The sequence below is a fragment of the Caretta caretta genome, chromosome 14 (genome assembly GCF_965140235.1).
Source record: "Caretta caretta isolate rCarCar2 chromosome 14, rCarCar1.hap1, whole genome shotgun sequence".
NCBI classification, from domain to species: domain Eukaryota; kingdom Metazoa; phylum Chordata; order Testudines; family Cheloniidae; genus Caretta; species Caretta caretta.
The window spans coordinates 9,890,934-9,910,176 of NC_134219.1; the positions used below are offsets into that span (position 1 = coordinate 9,890,934).

Below are 19,243 nucleotides of genomic sequence, written 5' to 3' on the forward strand. Positions count from 1 at the left end.
TGTAGATGGATTATATAGGCTACAATTACAGTATAGACATACAGATAGTGACCATATGGACCGGACTGCACAGTTCTTTGGCTGCATCATTTTTCTCCTTTCTCTGACGCATCTGGCACAAGTTTTTGCAGGAGGCAGCAGTGTTTTAACAAGGTACATCCCCAGACCAGATTTCAAATTCTCTGCCCCTCTTTCCCCTCCTTTGTTCTTCATCCCCCACTTCTTTTCCCGCTCAGGGGTTTTAAAAATTGACTACACAGACCTATAACGCCATCTGCTGGAATAGTATTTAACTGCACATGAAAGTTTGATCTATTTTGTCTAGCTTTCCCACCAGTGCTTTTGGAGGTTAGTTGCCTGCCTTCGTGACAGCCTTCCTATTTCAGGAGTGGTGGGAGTAAGGGCATGAATTTTAAGCGTAAATATTTAATGCGCACATTTAAAAAACTTTTTGTGCATAATGAAAGAAAACTGACCCGTTGGCTCTGAGACTGAATAGTATGTTTCTCTATTACAATGAACTATGGCTCATGCTTGGTGTGTAATGTGATGACAGATCTTATCTGCAAAAGTGTCGTTTGGATAGAATTTGGCCCTCGGGTGTTTCACTGACACTAAATAATTTGCTGAGGTGCAGGGGAGGGGGGGTGTTTTGCTACTGACAGCATTCCAGTGTAGTGACTTTTAATGTCTAATGTTTGACCTTTAATGTTGTTTTTTAAATCAAACCACATTTAGAACGGTCAAACCATTCTAAAGGGATCAAAATATTTCATGACGCACATTGGGCAATTTATTGGCATAACCTACATATGCAAAATGCAACAGGGTAAGTAAGAGTTGTACATAAATACAGACGTTCAGCGGCTATTGAATAATGTGTACAGCAGCCTAATTAACCACTCTGTAGCATTCTTAGGATGTCTGCATCTATTTTGTAATCTGGCCATTGTGCCATTTTTCCCTGCACCAAAAATCTGTCCTCAGCTTCACAAAAATGCTGTATCCCTGGGTCATTATGGTTACAAACTAAGTGTCATAGTCACAGCATTATGGCAAAATTGTAATGCATGATGTCCATGAGTCTGCTCATGATATAATAGACTTTATCATCCCTATGCTTTTTTACAAATGAGTGTTAACGAGACAGGTTATAGAATAATACATAATGGGCTTAATCCTGAAATACTCAAAACTCTTGCTCTTAACCTTCTTTCTGCCTCTGCTGATTCTAGGGCCAGCTGGTTCCAAAGGTCTACTCTGATTTTTGCTGGCTGGACTGGTACCTGCTGTATTTATTAGGGCAAATAACATTTAAGGAGGGATGTTATTAGATGGGCCAGCAAGCACAGAAGACAGCAGATCGAAGCAGCAGAAAACATTAGCTCCTATGACACTTAGACACGACAGGAATGAGTGCAATAGGAATGCCAAGATAATACAGATATATTAGAGCCCTTTCTGCCAAACTGCAAGAACTGACCAGTGTGCTCACCTACTGGTTCCGTGTGTGGTGTATCTCCTTTTATAAAAGACCTAGATGCTGCCATCCAGGTCAGACTCACAAGTTCTTTTCCCAGCTCTGCTACTGAAAGGCCCTTAACCTCTATCTTGCCTCAGTTTCTCCCTCTATGAAATGGAGCTAGATCAGGGGTTCTCACAAGAAATTTTTTGGTGGCCGCTCTCACAATTTTTCCTAAAATACTTAATTAACTTTAGAAAACAAACAAATAAATATGGACATACACATGTCCAAGTCATTGTAATTTATTTATATAGGTTTTTTTTTTTTTGCAATCTCAATAATAAAAATAATGTACAATTGTCTCTATTCTTTACTGGACCTAAACAGAATAAAACCACAAATAAGATGCTTTGCACATTCTTGTCTTTTTTGTTGTTGTTTCTTTTGCTTTTCTGGTTGTTGTTTTTTTTTAAATGTGCTAGCTAGTAAGCCTGCTGCTGTGAAAAGTGATACTTGTATGTTAATATCACTTTTCACAGCCTCCCAGCTAGCTACTAAGTCTGCTGTGAAAAGTGGTATTAACAAACATACAAATATCACTTTTCACAGCAGATTTACTCAGCCCGGGCAAGACACAGGACAAATTAAGCCCTGGATGGGGAGGTAGGCAGCAAGGGCCAGGGGCGATGGGAGCGGCATGAGCCCAGGGGCCAGAACCTGGGGGCCCAGAGCTCAAAGTCCTGCAGCCTGAGCCTGCTGCCTGCCACCCCAGAGCTGAAGACTGGCCCCACCACCTCCAGGAACTCAGTAGCTGCCTGATCCTCCAGCGTTTGTCTCTCCAGAGTGGGGAAGGGCCCAACGCTTGCTGGTGACCCCAGGGGGAGAGGCCACGGCTACTACTTCCTCTCCCCCCAATCACCGCCCAGGCTGTGGCCGCAAGCAAAGCCCCTGGTGGCTGCATTTGAGAAACACTGAGTTAGATAATGCCCAGCTCACAGGGGTGTTTGTTGCAAGATTTAATTCCTGTTTGTAAAGGGAGCTGAGGGTTTGGGATTAATTAAAGATCCTATGCACAGCATAGGGAAGAAATAGTAGCATTTCTTATTCAAAGATTGCAGACGTAGTGGCACGCTGAACTCACACACAGTTTCCACCAGATGTAATAGCTGTTTGATTTTCCCAGCAAGTGATACAGGCGAGTAATTAAGCTGGGAAGTGGGTCACTAAAGCTTGTTAGCCTGACCTGCTGTTGTGTTTTGGGAACAAAATCACCTCCCATCTCTTTTGTGAATTGAGTTTAGCATACACAGCTGGGGGAGTGGGGTGTTTTCTTTGAGCCTGCTATTATGAAGCTGTATATCCAAAATTTCATAGTACAGGGAGACTTGGAAACGGGGGAAGCCTCAGAAGATAATAGGTAGCAAGAGAGCTCTATGGAGTATTCATAAGCCATTTTTGCTCTAGCTCCGAGCATGAATGTACTTGTAAGGAGAAATCCCATCAAGCATTGGAAGGAGCTGTATTATAAAAGGGTACACATTGTATTAAGAATCCGCCTGCAGACTAGGTAGCAACACAGATCTTCAGAAAATAACCCTTTGAGCAACTTCAAAAAAAAAATCTCTTGATTTTATGTGATCATCTGATAATTATAAAAGAGTCCTCCCCTTACACTCCTTTGGAGGCTAAGACTCTAGCCAGACAATCTGACACTTGAGAGGTGAATTAAAAGCTTAACCGATACATAAGAGGCCTGATGCTCCTCTCCTCTGCACATGGTCGTTTACACTAGAGTAAAGCAGCTGTAAAATGTTACCAAATCAGATTGGTAACATTCAACACACACTTGGCCCAGGTGCAAGTGACAGAAGGTGCAGGGCAACAGCAAATCAGGCCCAGTGGGAGCTTTTGAAGATGTGAGACCCATGTCTGAAGCAAAACTTTGAGCTGCAAAAGATTACTGGAGAAGGTGGGGGTGTTGCAGCAGCCTGGCTATTCTCCAGCTATGTTAAGAGAGTAAAATGGTCACAGGAGTTCATCTTACATTTGCAGTGGGATAAATATAAGAAGCTAAGACTGTTGGTTTGCCCTGATCATGTTACCCTGCCGGCAATGTAAGATGCATGACAGTGAGTTAGAATGACAAATGTGCTAATGGCAGGCATTATTGTAACATTTCCGGAGTACTTTTCCAGACTGTCACAGAGGGTTATATAAAGAATGAATTGAAAGTCTTGCTATTGCTTTTCATCACTTTTGGCTTCTCCACAGGTGCCATGTTTCCCTGGGTGCTGCTCACATATGCTGTTGTTGCCCCATAAATGCCTATAGTCACACAGCCTCCTCTCATATAACGTGAATTACAAGTATCTCTGTTTTGGAATCTGTCACAGTACGGATGCAGGCCTCTGGGATTGGCTCATGGAAGGGCTAAACGGGCAATATCTACTATCTGAATTAGAATTCTTTAATTAGTCCCAGAGAGAGACTGACAGAACCCATCTGCAAGGTTGGTTTCTCTTTTCCTATTCTGAATCTTCCATCCCCTGAGAGATTAGCGTCTTAGGTATTTTTACCTTTAGAATAATGTGTTGATGGAGTTTTCTTGGTGCTGGAAGAGACACCAGTGTTTGCAGCTAGCTGCAAGACTCCAGTTTGGATCAGGTGGAGGGGCTGATGTGTCCAGTCTATTAGGATGGGGCTAAGGGACGATTAAACCTCCTACAGGCCTTATTCCAGTGTGGGGGAAGCATGCTCTAGCCTTGCAATACTCATTTCAGTTTTGGAGTGGAGCAGAGCGGAGAAGCTCATTCAGGCCTAGAGATCCAATGTAATGCCAACTCTAGAATTTACTGTAGCTTTAGGAGCTTCCTCTAGTCCTCAGAGTTGGTAGATTTAACTTATTGGTAGGAAGGCTTTTCTTAATTAGGGGATTTATAATGGTGTGTTTATTTCTTATTAAGCTACTACTAGAATATGGTGAGTTGAATTTCATGCTTCCTCTAGGATCTTAAACTAAAACTCTCTCTTTATTGGATTGCTGATTTATCTCCCCTTTGCTGTATGTAAGAGTCTGACGATAGTGTGACGACTATTTGTTGGCTCCTTCTGGGCATTGTAATACAGTCTCTGCAAACCTGAGAAACTGCACTGAAGTTCTACCATCAAGTTTTTTTCCTACCAAGAGTTTTGCAAGAAGTGAGAATTCCTCTTGCAATGTCTTGGCAGGCTCCATCTCTGTAAAGTACTAAGTGACCTTTACACAGCAGCAAATATCTTCATTTGTATCTGACAGTCTCATTCTTCTACTGACTACAGAAGAGTATCTACTGCTCCCTGGAAGTATAGATGAACTCCAGAGATAAGCCAAGGAACAGTGCATGGTGAATAACCGGGCTAACGTGTTTCAGTGCAGTCGAAATGACTGGATTCAAATCAGCAGCAGTAACACAGGGAGATTGAAGAGGTGTTCCTGAGATACTCTGGAAGAGGGTTTTTTTGTTGCATCTGGTGCACCAGGCTCTGTTTGTGCTAATAACTGGATAAGGAAAATTCCTCTCCAGATTGGTTAGGGAAGCTGGTGGTAAAACTGGGGTGGTTGCATGATCTTAACATTGGGCCCTGTCCACACACTGACCTTTAAGTGAGTTTGTAACTAATTACTGGCACGGTTGGCTCTGTGCATGATTTGTGTCTAGACACCACGTGGTTCTACTCAGTATGGGTAACCAGCTATAAACCTAAACAGGTACGGAGCTAGTTCAGCAGGCTAGTCCCTTTGTAATGGGGAATCTGACTCCCCAGTTGGTATTGCCTTTTGTGCTGCTCTGGCTGCATGTCTCTCAGGAACTCCATCCCCTGGTGTCTCTGCTGGACAGAGATGCTTACGTTTCCCAAGAATGCATTCGTGCAAACGGTGCTGCGATGGGAAACCAGCTGCCGTGTGGATGCAAGCTGAACGTTCCTTCACCAGTCACATTTAGGAATAGAAATGTGGCCGGTAGGGATGACTGCAATAAAGACTTCCATTTGTTGCAAGGTAATGTAGATGGAGGTAAATATGCCTTAGCTGATATAGCCCATACATGTAGTAAATTACTGGCACAGCTAAATGATCTCCCGTTGGTCAATACTGGAGTTGAATAACATTATGTCACAGAGATGCATGTGCAACTATCTAATATATGCACATGGCCCAATTTGAGGCCTTAATCTATTGTAATACCCATAATTCTTAGATTTACTATAACTTGCTACTTATAAATTGTGCAGCCCCCTCCCACAAATTAAGGAATCAAAACATGCACCAATTAACCGCATGGCTCAGCAAATGGATCCAAATGCAGGAGCTGTGTCCTGATCCTGCAAACTCTTCCACAGCTGGAGCCCCCCTGGACTTAAAAGAGGAGTGCTTGGAGGAATTAAATGATCACTCCCATGAAGTATTAACATTATGTATCCTACAAACTCCTGGAATCTCAGCATAAGAGTGTCAGGTAAATCTATCCCCCCGTGCCAGCCATCCAACAATACTGAAGTTAATGGGGTTGGCATGGATGTAACTGAGGGCTCTTCTAGTTTTGCCCTCTCTCTGAACTCAAAGCACAGTGTTAAAGGTTTAGAGTGATTTGAAGTATGCAGTGTATAAGTGGGACTTGTGGTAAAGAAAAATGTTAGGTTAGTCACCCCCAGTAAAGACATAGCCTTTTAGTGATGCAGGAAAAGCAAATAATTTATTTACACATCTGTTTGTACAACATTACAGCTACCTGTAATGATCGGCATTACTGAGAATAGCTTTTTTCCATAAAATATATCACAAGAAAATACAGAGAAAGTGATCTGGTGACACACTGCAACAATATTTATACCACTTGTGTTGTAATTAACAGGATGAGATTAAAAATAATCATGCTGTTTTAGTAGGCTACCCATTTCAGGTCTGTTTCAGTGACCAGGTGATGGGTTTTATTATGGTTCATACCAAGCAATCTTTGAAATTCAAAAATCATCCCTCAAAGCAGTTTTACAATCCCCTGGTCTGTGAAGTGGGCAACAGATTCATTTCAACTTACTTCTGCTCTGTGGGAATTGGAATGAGGTACTCTCAAACCATAGCTTCTTGGGTTTTTTATTTTTGCAACATGCCATGATGTGTTTTCACATTGTCTCTAAGAGCCGATGCTATGTACCGGGTATGGACAAAGCACTAGAAAATATGATGTAAGGCATGGTTCAGGGGCCTGATCGTTTAAGGAGATGAGCACCCTCAAATGGTCTTCAGCTTCCATCAATTTCATCTGGTGCAGTTCTGAGGTAGGGCTACCATATGTCCATATTTTCCCAGACACGTCTGGCTTCTTGGTTCTTAAATTGCAGTCTGGGAGGAATTTTTAAATATCTAAAAACGTCTGGGATTTTGCCATTATTATTCTTCCCCAAAGAAGAGTTGATCATTCAAGAAAGAGAGTGAATGTTGATCACTCAAGAAAGTGCCCACTTTTTCCCCCTAGCTCCCAGTGCTTGCACCATGAAACAGCTGTTTTGCGTGGGAGGGGGAATGTGGTGTGCTCAAGGGAGGAGGTAGGGCTGGGGCAGGGATTTGGGGAAGGGGTTGGAATGGGGACAGGAAAGGGGTGGGGTCGGGGCAGGGGGGGCATGAGCAAATTCCCTCCCCTGCCAGAGTATCCTCTTTTTTGAATGTTCAAATCTGGTAACCCTATCTGAGGGCACTAAGCAATTTTCAAGCCAGGTCCCTGGCTGGCCAGAGATTGGATCCTCTCTACCTCCTAGGACATTTCCTACTCTGGTTTCTGATTCTGTGGTTGAATGAGCAGGAACTATACTGAGAGGCTGGAGGCTTTGCTCCTGGGTCTGCTTTAACAGCCCAAAGATGCTCATGAGGCCTGCACCTTCATTTTCCCCATCTGTAAAGTGCTTTGAATTGGTATTACTGTCATGCTCTAGTGCAGGGGGTCTCAAACTGTGGGTCAGGACCCCAAAGTGAGGCGCAAGTCTGTTTTTATGGGATTGTCAGGGCTGACGTTAAACTTGCTGAAGCCCAAGCCTGAGCCCCACCACGCGTGGCCAAAGCCCCAGGGCTTCTGTCCTGGGTGCCAGAAGGGGGCTGCGGTGCAATGAAGTTTGACAACCCCTGCTCTAGTGTATTTAGGACCTGATCCAAAGCCAACAGGAGTCTGTTCCTTGACCACTTCATGTTTTGGATTAAGCCCTCCACTGAAGTCACTGGGAGTTTTACCATTGACCAAACCCACAGACAGGACACGGCAGCTTTGGGGGCAATGTGAAAGGTCAGGGGGAGATATTCCTCTGAAGAGGCCGTAAAGGGGATTACCCCACACTGCCCATTAGGACACTTCTGCACAATTTTTGTACCATTTTATCTATATTGATGTAGAAATCAATATAATCAGATCATGCAATCCCACTGTGCAGCTGTGGTGATATTGGTCTAGCAGTATAGCTTATTTCCATACACTAACCCAGCATGAGCACCTTTTGGTTTTTTATACCAGCATAACTGTCCACAGCAGGGAACTGCTCTGATCTAACTATATAAACTTCCAGTTAAATTGGTACAAAGAGTATGTGTAGATCTTCCCTTCAGACAGCAAGTTACTTCTTATTCCATCCTCAGGTTGTATCATCACATTTATTTTCAAACTAACCCCTGGCATCCTGAAGCTCTTTCTTTGGACAAATTCCCACTCAGCATGAGAGCGTAGAGCCAAGAATCCCAGGATGAGTTACAAAGAGTTTTAACTTTGATACACCGGGGGAAGCGGTAGGCCCTCTGATTTTGCTTTTGGGTTCAGCTGGCAAAATGAGTCACCAAAAAACTACTCCTTAAACTGAAATTGACCTGAGATGAGCTGAGATTTGTGTCTCCTGGTCATTTGAAGTAAAAGGAAACCGCTCGCCTCTACCGTGAATAAAAACCATAAATTGTCAAATCAAGCCCTAACTAAATGTAGAGGTTTAGTTATTTTGAATTCACTGACATGGACAAGATACAACTGGCCTCATAATAAATGACATTAGCACACTAGATTAGTGCTTTTGTGTGCATGCGTGTGTGTGCGCCCACGCGCGAGAGAGAGACATCACTTTACAAAAGATACCAGGCATCCAATGTGATGCTTCTAAAATAACACAGAACTGCTAATTATTTTTAAATTTAATTTGCTAAGTAGGTTAGGGCATGACAAAGTGCGTCTAAGAAAAACCTGTACAAAATGAGTTTGTTTTTTACATCCCATGGATGCACATGAAATACAAATCTGGTCTATTTTATATATACACCTTTACAGTACATGAAATGCAGAGATGAACAAATGGAAAAAAAATTATATATGTGCCCAAAATAGCAGATAAAATATGGAAAAAAACTCTGTAGCCTCATGGCAGGTGAGTAAAGGCACAAGGACTAAAAATAATCGTGCAATAAACATAAGTACAGTCTGTGCAACAAAGCAAACCGAATGGCTCCCATGATAGAATTTACAGTAATTCTCAAAATATACCAGTATTTAAACATACTGTAAGTGCAACATTTACTGCTCTGTAGCATACTAAAGTAGTCATATGGAGTGAAATTCTCCCTGCACCAAGCCTGGGGAAATGGGCTTTGGGCAGTGTAGGAGACAAGATGGGGTACATGTTGGGAAGACCGGGGTTACAGTACAGTCATGCATGGTCTCTGTTCCAGTCTGTAGGGTGGAATAGCTGCATTCTCTCTACACACTCTACAGGGTGGTTGCTGGACGCTGGATCCATTTAAGTGCCAGCCTACCCCAAAGAGATCTCCTCTCTGGTGCATAGAGGGTACCCCTTTCCACACCATTCTTCATAGGCCTGACACGCAGCATAAGTTGTCCAGAGGGGTTTATGCCACCTCTACAGGCCACGGTGAATTCACTCCACTAAGAATGGTGCCATGAAAGTGGACAACTCTATTGTTACAGCTGTGACACTAACATCCAGTTAAAAAATAAACTTGTGTGCAAGTTCAAAGTAGGTGCAGGAAATATCAGACATCCAGTTTTATTAATACATATTTTCCACTATGCTTCAAGTTTTAGCCCAAAAAAAAGTAACCTAAGGATTACCTTTACAGTTAAAAATCTGCAAGAATTTTAGTTTATTGGCCCCTCCAAAAACCCAAACTGCACAATTTAAGGAATGCAATGCAACATTTACAGTGGAATTTATTGTAGCACAGACCTGGCTGAAGTGCCCTTAACTACAGCAACCCATACATGATCTGCATCTGTCTATGGAGGTACAGAGTGCTAGGCTAAGCTACATGGTAAGGCTATGTCTTGCAAATATAGGTTTTAATCACTGCATTTAATTTGGTTGCTGTGCGGAGTAGGAAATAAAACCCAGAGGAATGTCTTCGTGCAGCCTCACTCTGGACTGGTTTAGGGCTGATCTATACTGTGGATTCAACTATCAAGGCAACTGGCTGCAACATGCTCCATGTAGTACACAGTGGATCTTAATTGTCTTCCGTACCCATATTAAAGCTGTGGATAGGATTAGCCTGGTTATTGAACATGATTAAAGTCCCAAGAGTTAATATCTAAAAATTCCCTGATGTGAAGCATTTCAGGTGTATTCTCCTCCATTTGTTTAAAATGGGTGCACTAAAGCGCTCTGATATCATGGTGGTGGGCACGGTATAAACACCTAGACAGGCACATGCTCTTCTGTGCAGCAGTGAAAAGGTTAAGTGATGAGCAAGGACATGGGTGTGGGTAAAGGATGTGCTCTGGTGAGATCCAGTTAAAAAATGTTACTCTCCTGCTTACTGGAGCAACTTTAAGTAAATTATACAGTGCAATGGATTTTATTGACTCAAAGTATAGATTAATGGCACATGAGTTGTGAAAGACCCATTAAGGGTCTGTCGGTTCTAGGATTTAAAGATGCATTGTCTGATGGTGGCGACTAATCCGTTCTAAAAGTCTAGTGTAGAGACGGCAGTGAATTCCCTTAATATCAGCAATGTTGAACAGCTCAGCACAATTTAAGATTATACACGGCCTTGTCTGGACTTTTAGAACAGGTCAGTTAGCTGGCCCCTTCTACCACCATACCTTTAAATCCTAGTCAAGGTAAACTCTTAAAGGGCAACCTGGCTAGTGGCTAGTTTTTTTGTAAGCTAAGTCATGGTAGCCAGCAAGTGTGAATTGGCATTTGGAAGAATGACTCTTCCTGTATGCAGTGTGTTATTTACTCTGAGCTATGGGCATGATCCAAAGTCCACTGAATGGATAAGTGCTGCACCTTATCTTTCTGGTGCCTGCCAAAAGTCACTTTAATATTATCCTCAACAATGCTCTACACTATATAGCTCTCTCTGTATGTGTATTTTATATCTATCTATCTCAAAATCATGCAATAAAAGCAACTACCCTCCCGGTTTATTGGTATGAGCTTCTGATAACCAGGATGACTTCTTAATGTTTGTTTCCCCTCAGCTCTCTTAAAAGCTTGCCCATGCAAAATTCACATCATGGATCATACCAGGAAGTTCTGATCAAGACAGGACTGCAGAATTGCACCCTAAATAGATTTGGACTTTACTTACGTGTACAGGCTTTTAGGTTCAGCTACCTTGCAAAGAAGGATATACACCTAAGAAATGTAAAGCTGGAATTCTTGCTATTGGAGGACTGGCATCAGCTATAAGCAAAAGGGAGCTAATGCACAACCCCTGTTCTCTCTTGCATGAGAGCATGTGCTGCCCAAGTCTATTTGGAAGCGAGTATGGAGTGTCCCTTGCTATTCTGGCCGTTCTTCCCCGCTGCAACAGCAAGTGCTAAACATCCAAATCACAATCATCATCAAAACTATTAAGCTAAAATTAAAATTTGGCCCACATAATTTGTTACAGAGGCCCTCTTCACGCTGGCCAAAGAAATGAGGCTAACACCTCTGTATTAAGCCAAAGCACAGCTCACTACAGAGCCACGAACTAGAGCTGGTCACATTGTTTGAAATTGGTAAAATTTTGACGTTTGGAAAAGTTCAGTAGAAATGTTGGCAAAATTTTGGATCTCCTCCAACACTTTTTTTTAAACCAGCTCTCCTGCTAACACACTTTCCTTGGTCACTGTAAATAGGGCCATTAAGCCCTTACCTACAATAGGCTTTTTTTCCCTCCTCTAAAACCACCTCTCATTGTTGCTAATGCTGGCTCACCTCCATCAGTGATAGAAGCAGCGGGGCTCTAACATAGACAAGGTACTGGGCTCAGCTTCTCTTTCAAGCACTGTATCATTTATACCTGCTCAGGGCAGGGCAGCACGAGGGTTCAAACTCCAGCATCCAGTCTACATTAGTGTTCCTGTTGTTGCTATCACGTTGCTCTAAGACAGTGGTAGGAACAGTGGAAGGAAAAGCCTACCAGATACCTCCAGCGACGCAAGACCCATCACACAAAAACCCACCACCTTATAGACTTGAATATTCAGTCTCCATACTGATACCTTCTCAGCCCTGAAAACAGGTGCTCCACAGCCTGGCTGAGACAACTGGATAATGCAGGCAGCTTGAAGCACTGCTCCCCTGTAGCTTAAGGACCTAAGCATACATTCCTTGGACAGCCAAACCTCATGTCAGTGGGAGTTTTGACTGCCCAAGGAACGCAGGATCAGTCCCCAAAGGGGAGATTCAAGACATTCTCATACCTTTCCTAAAATCCGTCATTCAGCACCAAAAAACCTCCTCAAACAGGTTGCTCTTAACATACACAAGCTATCAATAATTTGCCTTGTTCTGTAGGTAAACAAATCTGTGTTAAGGACCCTTAACCTTCCACAGACTTGAATTTGCCCCTGGTAAGTTTTTGATCAGATTTCTCTCTCTCTCTCTCTCTGATTTAGAAAATGGAATGACCACCAATTAGATCTCCACTACGCAAAATGGCATGATGTAATTATTAGAGCAGGTAAAAAGGCCAGTTTTTTTTTTAAATGGGAAATTTGAACAAAAATGTTAATTTTTCAAAATTGCAAATTTAAATAATTTGCTTCCCTCCCCTTTTTTAGCCTCCTTTCCTGGTAGCAAAATAGAAACAGGAAAAGGGTGGAGGAGGGAGTGAAAGGAATATTTTAAAACATTTTAAAGAAAAAAATACCATTTTTCTTCAGTGTCTGACAAATTTTTTTTCACCAGCTCTAATAATCAGACTCAGACTATCCCAACTATATAAGAACCCACAAACCCAGTTCAGCCAATGTGCACGCCAACATCACATACTCTTTGCTTAACTTAAGTTACCAAAGTGTTTCATTTGTAGGTGTTCAGTTGACCTCACAAAAGTACAAGAGAAAAAAAAAAATGTGTCCCACCAAAGAGCCTGTATAGACAGAACAATGTTGTACGTCAGGGTTACAGAATTCAAACCTAATGCATCCTGTAACCCGTATCAACCTCTACACACACATGCAAAGTTTCATTAACACCCCTCTGCCCTCCCCCAACTTGCTATGCATCAAGTAACAAACAGCTGTTGAGATCAATACTCCTCTATTTGAAAGTACTAGAACAATATGCACTACACAACAGGAATGAAATTGAAGCATTATCATTACAGTTTAGTTGCGTTACACTGACTGCAATGCCCTTTTGATCACTTTCTGGGAGCAGCTACCGTAATGACACTTGATGCACAGATGAGCAACATTACTTACACTGTGAGAGATCTGCTCACAGAAAGTCTGATCCAGCTCCCGTGGAATGCAGCAGGCTGTTTTGCCATTGATTCAATGGGAGTTCGACCAGGCCCCCTGATTCAGGTTGTCTTGAAAACACTACACAAATTAGGGTTTCTGTTCCCCCTTGTTTAAAAGATGACACTCTTGTATTTGCTGGTATTTAACTTCTCCGATTTAATTTTAAAATTCCAATATGCTTGACCTTTATCCCAGACTACTAGAACTAGGCCAGAGAGGACATTTAATACTGACTTTTCTTATTAGCCCACTTCCCCAGCTGGGTCAGTGTGTTATTACAGGGCACACTCCTCATTTGTACATTAGCCTTAGTGTCCTAAATTGCCACCATAAGTATAACTGGCAAAATTCTTTGCTGGTGTTGACTAGCATGGGTCCATTAACAGTACTATACCATTTTATGCCAGCAGAAATTCGGACCTTCATCTCTCCTTGGTGTCCCAACTGGATTAATTAAAACTATAGTAATTCTTCCATAGAGCTGATTGAAAAAAAAAAAAAAAAAACCAACCCCAAAACCCCTGAATTCACTCCCCCCGGAAAAAAAAAAACAGCCTTGAAGAAAGAAGTAAGCTTTTTAGTTGGACTTTTTTTTTGGTCCCCCTCCTACAGATCTGCTCAGAAAAAAAAGAAAAAAAAAAAGGAGTTCAGGGGTGGGCATGTGAAAGTTTGTCAATGTCAATTTTTTAAAATGAAAATTTCTAACCAGCTCTAGTTTCAGAACTAATAAAACTGAAATGATTCAAAAATATAGGAAAACAAACATTCTCTCTCCTTCCCATGTCAGTACAAATTAAAGTTTCTTGGCCAGAACCTCTGCTAGTATAAATCTGTGGCACTCCACTGAAATCAAAACTAAATATGCATCAACTGGAGAACTGCCCCTTAATGTGTAACTACTGATGTTAGAAAGGATTTGAGGCTTGACTTCAGTGACTCTGAAACAAATAAATAAACCGTGCCTTTTCCACAATAGGCAGTGTTTCATATTTGAGTGTGACTTCTGGCAAGAAGTAAACTGTCTTTTTCCATTGCACAAAAAAACCCTTTGCATTTAGGCTGACCTCAATGTTGCTTTAGCTTGAGGATTTGAAGTAGAGAGAACTTGCTCCATGTAAGGAGCAGATAAATACAGATATGGTATCTCGGACAGAACTTAGGCTGTCAGAGTCAAAAAAGCTCAATTTCAATATAGAAATGTTCGTTGTATTGTGGTATTACTAAACTGGAGGTAACATTAAAAAACTAGACTGATTAATATTTTAATCTGAGTTTGAAATAATCTACCCAGCAAGGTAAATCATTGCTCAACTAAATATGGCACAGATGACTGGATTGGCCCAGTCCTACAAATGTCAACATCAGTGACTTTCCTCCGTTGACAGTTCCATCAAGTTCAATGGGAATAGTCATGGCAGTGGTTACACATATGCTCAAGTGTTTGCAGGCTCAGGCAGCGCATGTGTAAATACAAACTAGATCCTGGGTCCTGCTTGCATTTCCCCTGCTGGGGATTCCCCTGCTATATGGTTGGGAGGGGCATCCAAAAGCCAGCACAGCTGGGAGCTACAACTGGCTCTCTCCTCCCCACTCTGCCAAAATTGTTCTACAGGGCCAGTCTCTCTGCTGTGTCCAAGTTCAGATGTTAATAGCAGGTTGTGTTCCCATAAGTCTCCATCAAGGTAATGACTCCTTGTTACTGATGTGACATTGCATCACCTGTATGAAAAACACCTTTTGTCCCAAGGCTTTTGTGCCAAAGACAACTTGGTCTTACACAGGTCACTAGTTACTGCAGATCTAAAATTAGACCTAAAGTTGCCAGAACTAGAGTTTTGTTTTTTAGAATAGTGACTCCTGAGAGAAAAATAAATTTCTTCATTCAGAAAGAAAAGGCAACATTAAAAATAAATATACAAGCTATCATACAAAGTCATTCCCCTCAGGAGTGGAAATGTAATTGCCTTCTATGCAATCAAAACCTATTTAAGGCAACTGCTTTAGCACACTCACAAACACTATGGATTGAGGAACAGATTTTCAAGTTCTCAGCACCGAGCAGCTCCCCATGCAACTGCTAAACAGTTTTAAAAAAATCTACCTATAAGCATGAAATTGACCTATGTGTACAGGTAGCCCAAATGCTATTGTGAGGATTCAAGTGAAACTTAAGACTATTTACCACGGATGTAAGTTCTCCGTGCACAGGGGCGAATTTGACCCTAATTATGTACGGCCCAATCCTGCATCCACTGAACTCCAGGGGAGTTTTGCTGTTGAGTTCAATGTGAGCAGGATCAGGCTTTCAGCTTCTAAAACATCCAATTTAATAATTTTCTATTAACCAAAACCTGAAGACCTTAGTCACTCTTTACTCAAAGCATCAATTGACTGTCCCGCTCTAATAAAGGCTTTTAAAGTGTTATACTACAAAATTCTGAATGTTGGACTTCATTTTTTTTAAATAAATGTTTGAAAACCTGAGTATTTCCCCTAATATTTAAATAAGGAAACACTTTCCAATCTGAAACAGCAGTAGCTTCATCTACAGCTGCAAACTTCATTGCTTTAGAATGGTAAAAAACGTACCTTAGCACGTTTACAGACAAGGACCATCAGGTCTTGTATTGCGTCTGCTGGTTGTAGTTTACCTCAAGGGCCACCTAAACCTAGATCACATCTTAAGATTAAAATCGTGTGAGCTGGCCATAATTAAACACAGGATAGTCCATGTCTATGCAGAGGGCCAGATTTATGGCACAGACTTAGAGGCAGCACAAAGCAAGTGGAAACTTCAGTGCTGAAGCACAGCTGAGGATCTTTCCACTAGAGGGAAATCCTTGGGTAGAATTAAGCTGGCATAGCTGTTTCAACCTCATCAGTTGCCCCATCAGCCCCCTTATAGGGGAAGGGGATGATGCTCTGCCTGATCTCCTACTGATGGAACCAGTGCAAGACTGCCGGAGCCCATGTAATTTAGCATAGTTACTTTGGACTCAACTTTTCCCTCTGGCTGCTCCAAAATCAGGGGAGCAAAGGGGTTAGAGATACCTTCTTCCTAATCTCCTCTGCTAAGACTCTATCCTTAAGTGTTTAATGTTAAGCACCAAAATAACATTTTTCCACTGGAGATAAGCCCTTATACAGTTCACCCAGGCCTGAAAGGACAATTACATTTTCATCATTAGCTCTCCTCCAGTCCTGTGGCCCTACCTAGAGCTTAACTGATGGATTCAAATAAATAACTGAATTGGTTTTATTGTCTTGCCTTCAGGAAAGACAATTTTCAGTGCTTCCCCACACCTGCCCGTTACTCCAATAAGATATCACTGAAGGTAAGATTACAGCAGCTGCAGAAAAAAATATATATATATATTTACATCAGTAACAGAATACATGCTCTAGGTATTCAGATTATGGAAAAAATGCATTCGATACACAAACAAAAATACACAAAGACAATGGTAGGTGTGAGACAAACTGCCAACAAGTATATACAGAAAATCAGTCATATCTACTGCAACCGTCCATTTCCAAGGAGCGTGTTAAAACAAACAAGAACACATCTCTATGCACGTAGGCAAAGCCAGACATTTGATTACAGAGAAATCAACCAGAGTGTGTCCCTGCTTGTGCCAATTGGTATGAAAGGATGGATTTTTTTCCTCTCCAACTGTGTTTGTTTTTTTTCAACTTTAAAGAGTGTACAAAAAAAATTTTTTTTAAACAAAATGTTTAGTGCTTGGAATAAAATTTCACAGCATTTAACTTCTAGCCGATTTTACTTTTAGCTAAAAGGTCTTAATTCTACAAGAAATGGACCCAATTCAGGAAGCACATAAATGGTGTTTAAACCCATCCCTAGACAGGACAGTACTTATGCAAGTGCTTAACTTTAAGCATATCCTTAACTCCAATGGGACCTAAGTACAGTATATGCTTAAAGTTAAGCACATGCTTATGTACTTTCCCAATTCAGAGCATATGAATGTGTGCATGTGTGTATTCAGACAGGAGATGTAGTATTTGGGATGGGTAATGTGGGTGGTGAATGCAAGCTCTTGTGAAACAGTGGGGTTGGGGGTGGAACATAAGACACCAAGGTAATGTGCAGTAAGTGTGATTTTTACTTTTAACCGCTCAAAGGTTAAAATTAGTTTACATCAGGGATTAACCAACTACAAAACTGTAGGAGGATCCCACCATTCTCTCTCTTCCATGCCCCCCCCCCCCCCCAGCTCTCTCTCTCTCTCTCATAGGAGTGCAACAGTGTGCTTTGGTTGTGGGGAAGGGAATTGAGCTATTTGTTTAAGTTAAAGTTTTTCTTTAAAATAATGAAGTGGATTTGCATGCAGTCAGTAACAGTTAAAAGAAATAGAATGTGTTCCCTGGTTGAAGCCTTCAAATGCAGAGGAGTTGGATCCCAGAATTAATTGTAAATGGCCCAGTGATAAACCCCTGTAAATAAGGGTGTACATTGCAATGCCTCAGTGCGATAGGGACCCAGGCTCAACACATACACACACCAGACAGACTCGCAATCATCCTGAACTTGGATATGTGGCCTTCATATTAAAAGCACTTTTTGCTGACAGTGGCAAACAAGCGGATGGTGTTTTTACATGGATATTAACAATTCTGCAGTCTGAGCCTCATCCCCCCCAGATATTCATTTTTAAAAATGCACAGGTTTGGCCAAAGGTTTATTTTTACCTCTGTGGTTTCAGTAGTAAAGCTCTGGCAAAGCTAAATTCAATAGAGAGTGTGATGTCGTCAGCACCAGACAGGAATCAAACCTGGGTATGTTGAATTTTTGGGAGTACCCTCATTCATTTGAAAGAATGAAAGAGTAATTCTTGTTCTCAAAGGGAGGGGAGACATCCATATGCGTCCACTGTATTTCACCCTTACCACTAGAGGTAGAGTCATTATGTCCAGTAGCTAAAACAGCGTGATCCAGTTATATTGTTATAACATTAATATATAGTAGCGATCTTGTCACAGATATTGAAAGTGCATGAAAAAAATGAATCAAGCCGATTTGATGACTCACAGAGAAGTGTACCAGACATCATATAAACATACCCACACCCCCACATTCACACATAAGATATATATAGAATCATTTACAGTATCAGAGTGATGTTTAGATCCAGTGGCATGTGCAGAAATATCAGGCAATTGCTTTTTGTCCTTCAATTTTTTATTTCCAGGATAGATGGGTTGTGGTCTAGGATGGCCAAAATAATCTTGTCCATATACTGTCGCAATCTGAAGTTTATTTCCTCCTGTTCTTTAAGAGCTTCCATGAGCTGAAACAAAGATTCCCAAGTTAAGTATCTATTGCAAAATGTCACTCATCTAATTTTAATTTACACAATGCTGTAGGTATGAGGCTTGGCCTCGGGTTCCCTTTGTATTAAAAAAATTACTCATTGCCTCTAATGATACTCTGCCCTTCCCTCACCCCAAGAGATCGCAAAGTGAAGACACAAAAAGGTAGATAAGTATCCCCATTATGCAGTTGGCTAACACAGGCACTTAGGTCTGTGTAAATTATGTTGCTCGGGGGGTGGTATATTCATCCCCCTGAGCGACATAAGTTCTGCCGACATGAGCGCTAGACGGCGCTACGCCGGTGGGAGAGCTTCTCCTGCTGACGCAGCTTCTGCCGCTCTCGGAGATGGTTTTATTATACCAACAGGAGAGCTCTCTGTCGGCACAGAGCGTCTTCACCGGACGCACTGCAGTGCCATAGGTGCAGTGCTGTATGTGTAGACATACCCCTAAGTACCACTGAGCAAGTCACTTGAGCCAGGGGCAAAGCTGTAAATAGAATCCAAGGCTCCCGACTCAGAGCCTGGTATTCTATCCACTAGCCCATACTGCCTGCTCATGAACGAGTGGGTGTCTGTTTCCTCATCTGAGAGCGTATATTAATGAAACCTTTTTAAAGCACTCCTACATCTGTAGAAAAAAGGGTGCTGTAAATACAGAGTATTGAGGAACAGCG

At 41.8% G+C, this 19,243-nt stretch overlaps 1 protein-coding gene across 3 annotated transcripts in view; it reads right to left on the minus strand.

Annotated features, from left to right (window-relative positions):
* Nucleotides 1-6,170: 6,170 nt before the first annotated feature.
* RAB11FIP4 (RAB11 family interacting protein 4) overlaps nt 6,171-19,243 on the minus strand; it is a 211,065-nt gene continuing 197,992 nt past the window's right edge. For all 3 annotated transcript variants that reach the window (XM_048817606.2, XM_075119242.1, XM_048817607.2), the window contains one exon: nt 6,171-18,542. In XM_048817606.2, the coding sequence (XP_048673563.1) occupies nt 18,426-18,542 (117 nt within the window). In that variant the 3' untranslated portion in view covers nt 6,171-18,425. The remainder of the gene's footprint in view (nt 18,543-19,243) is intronic.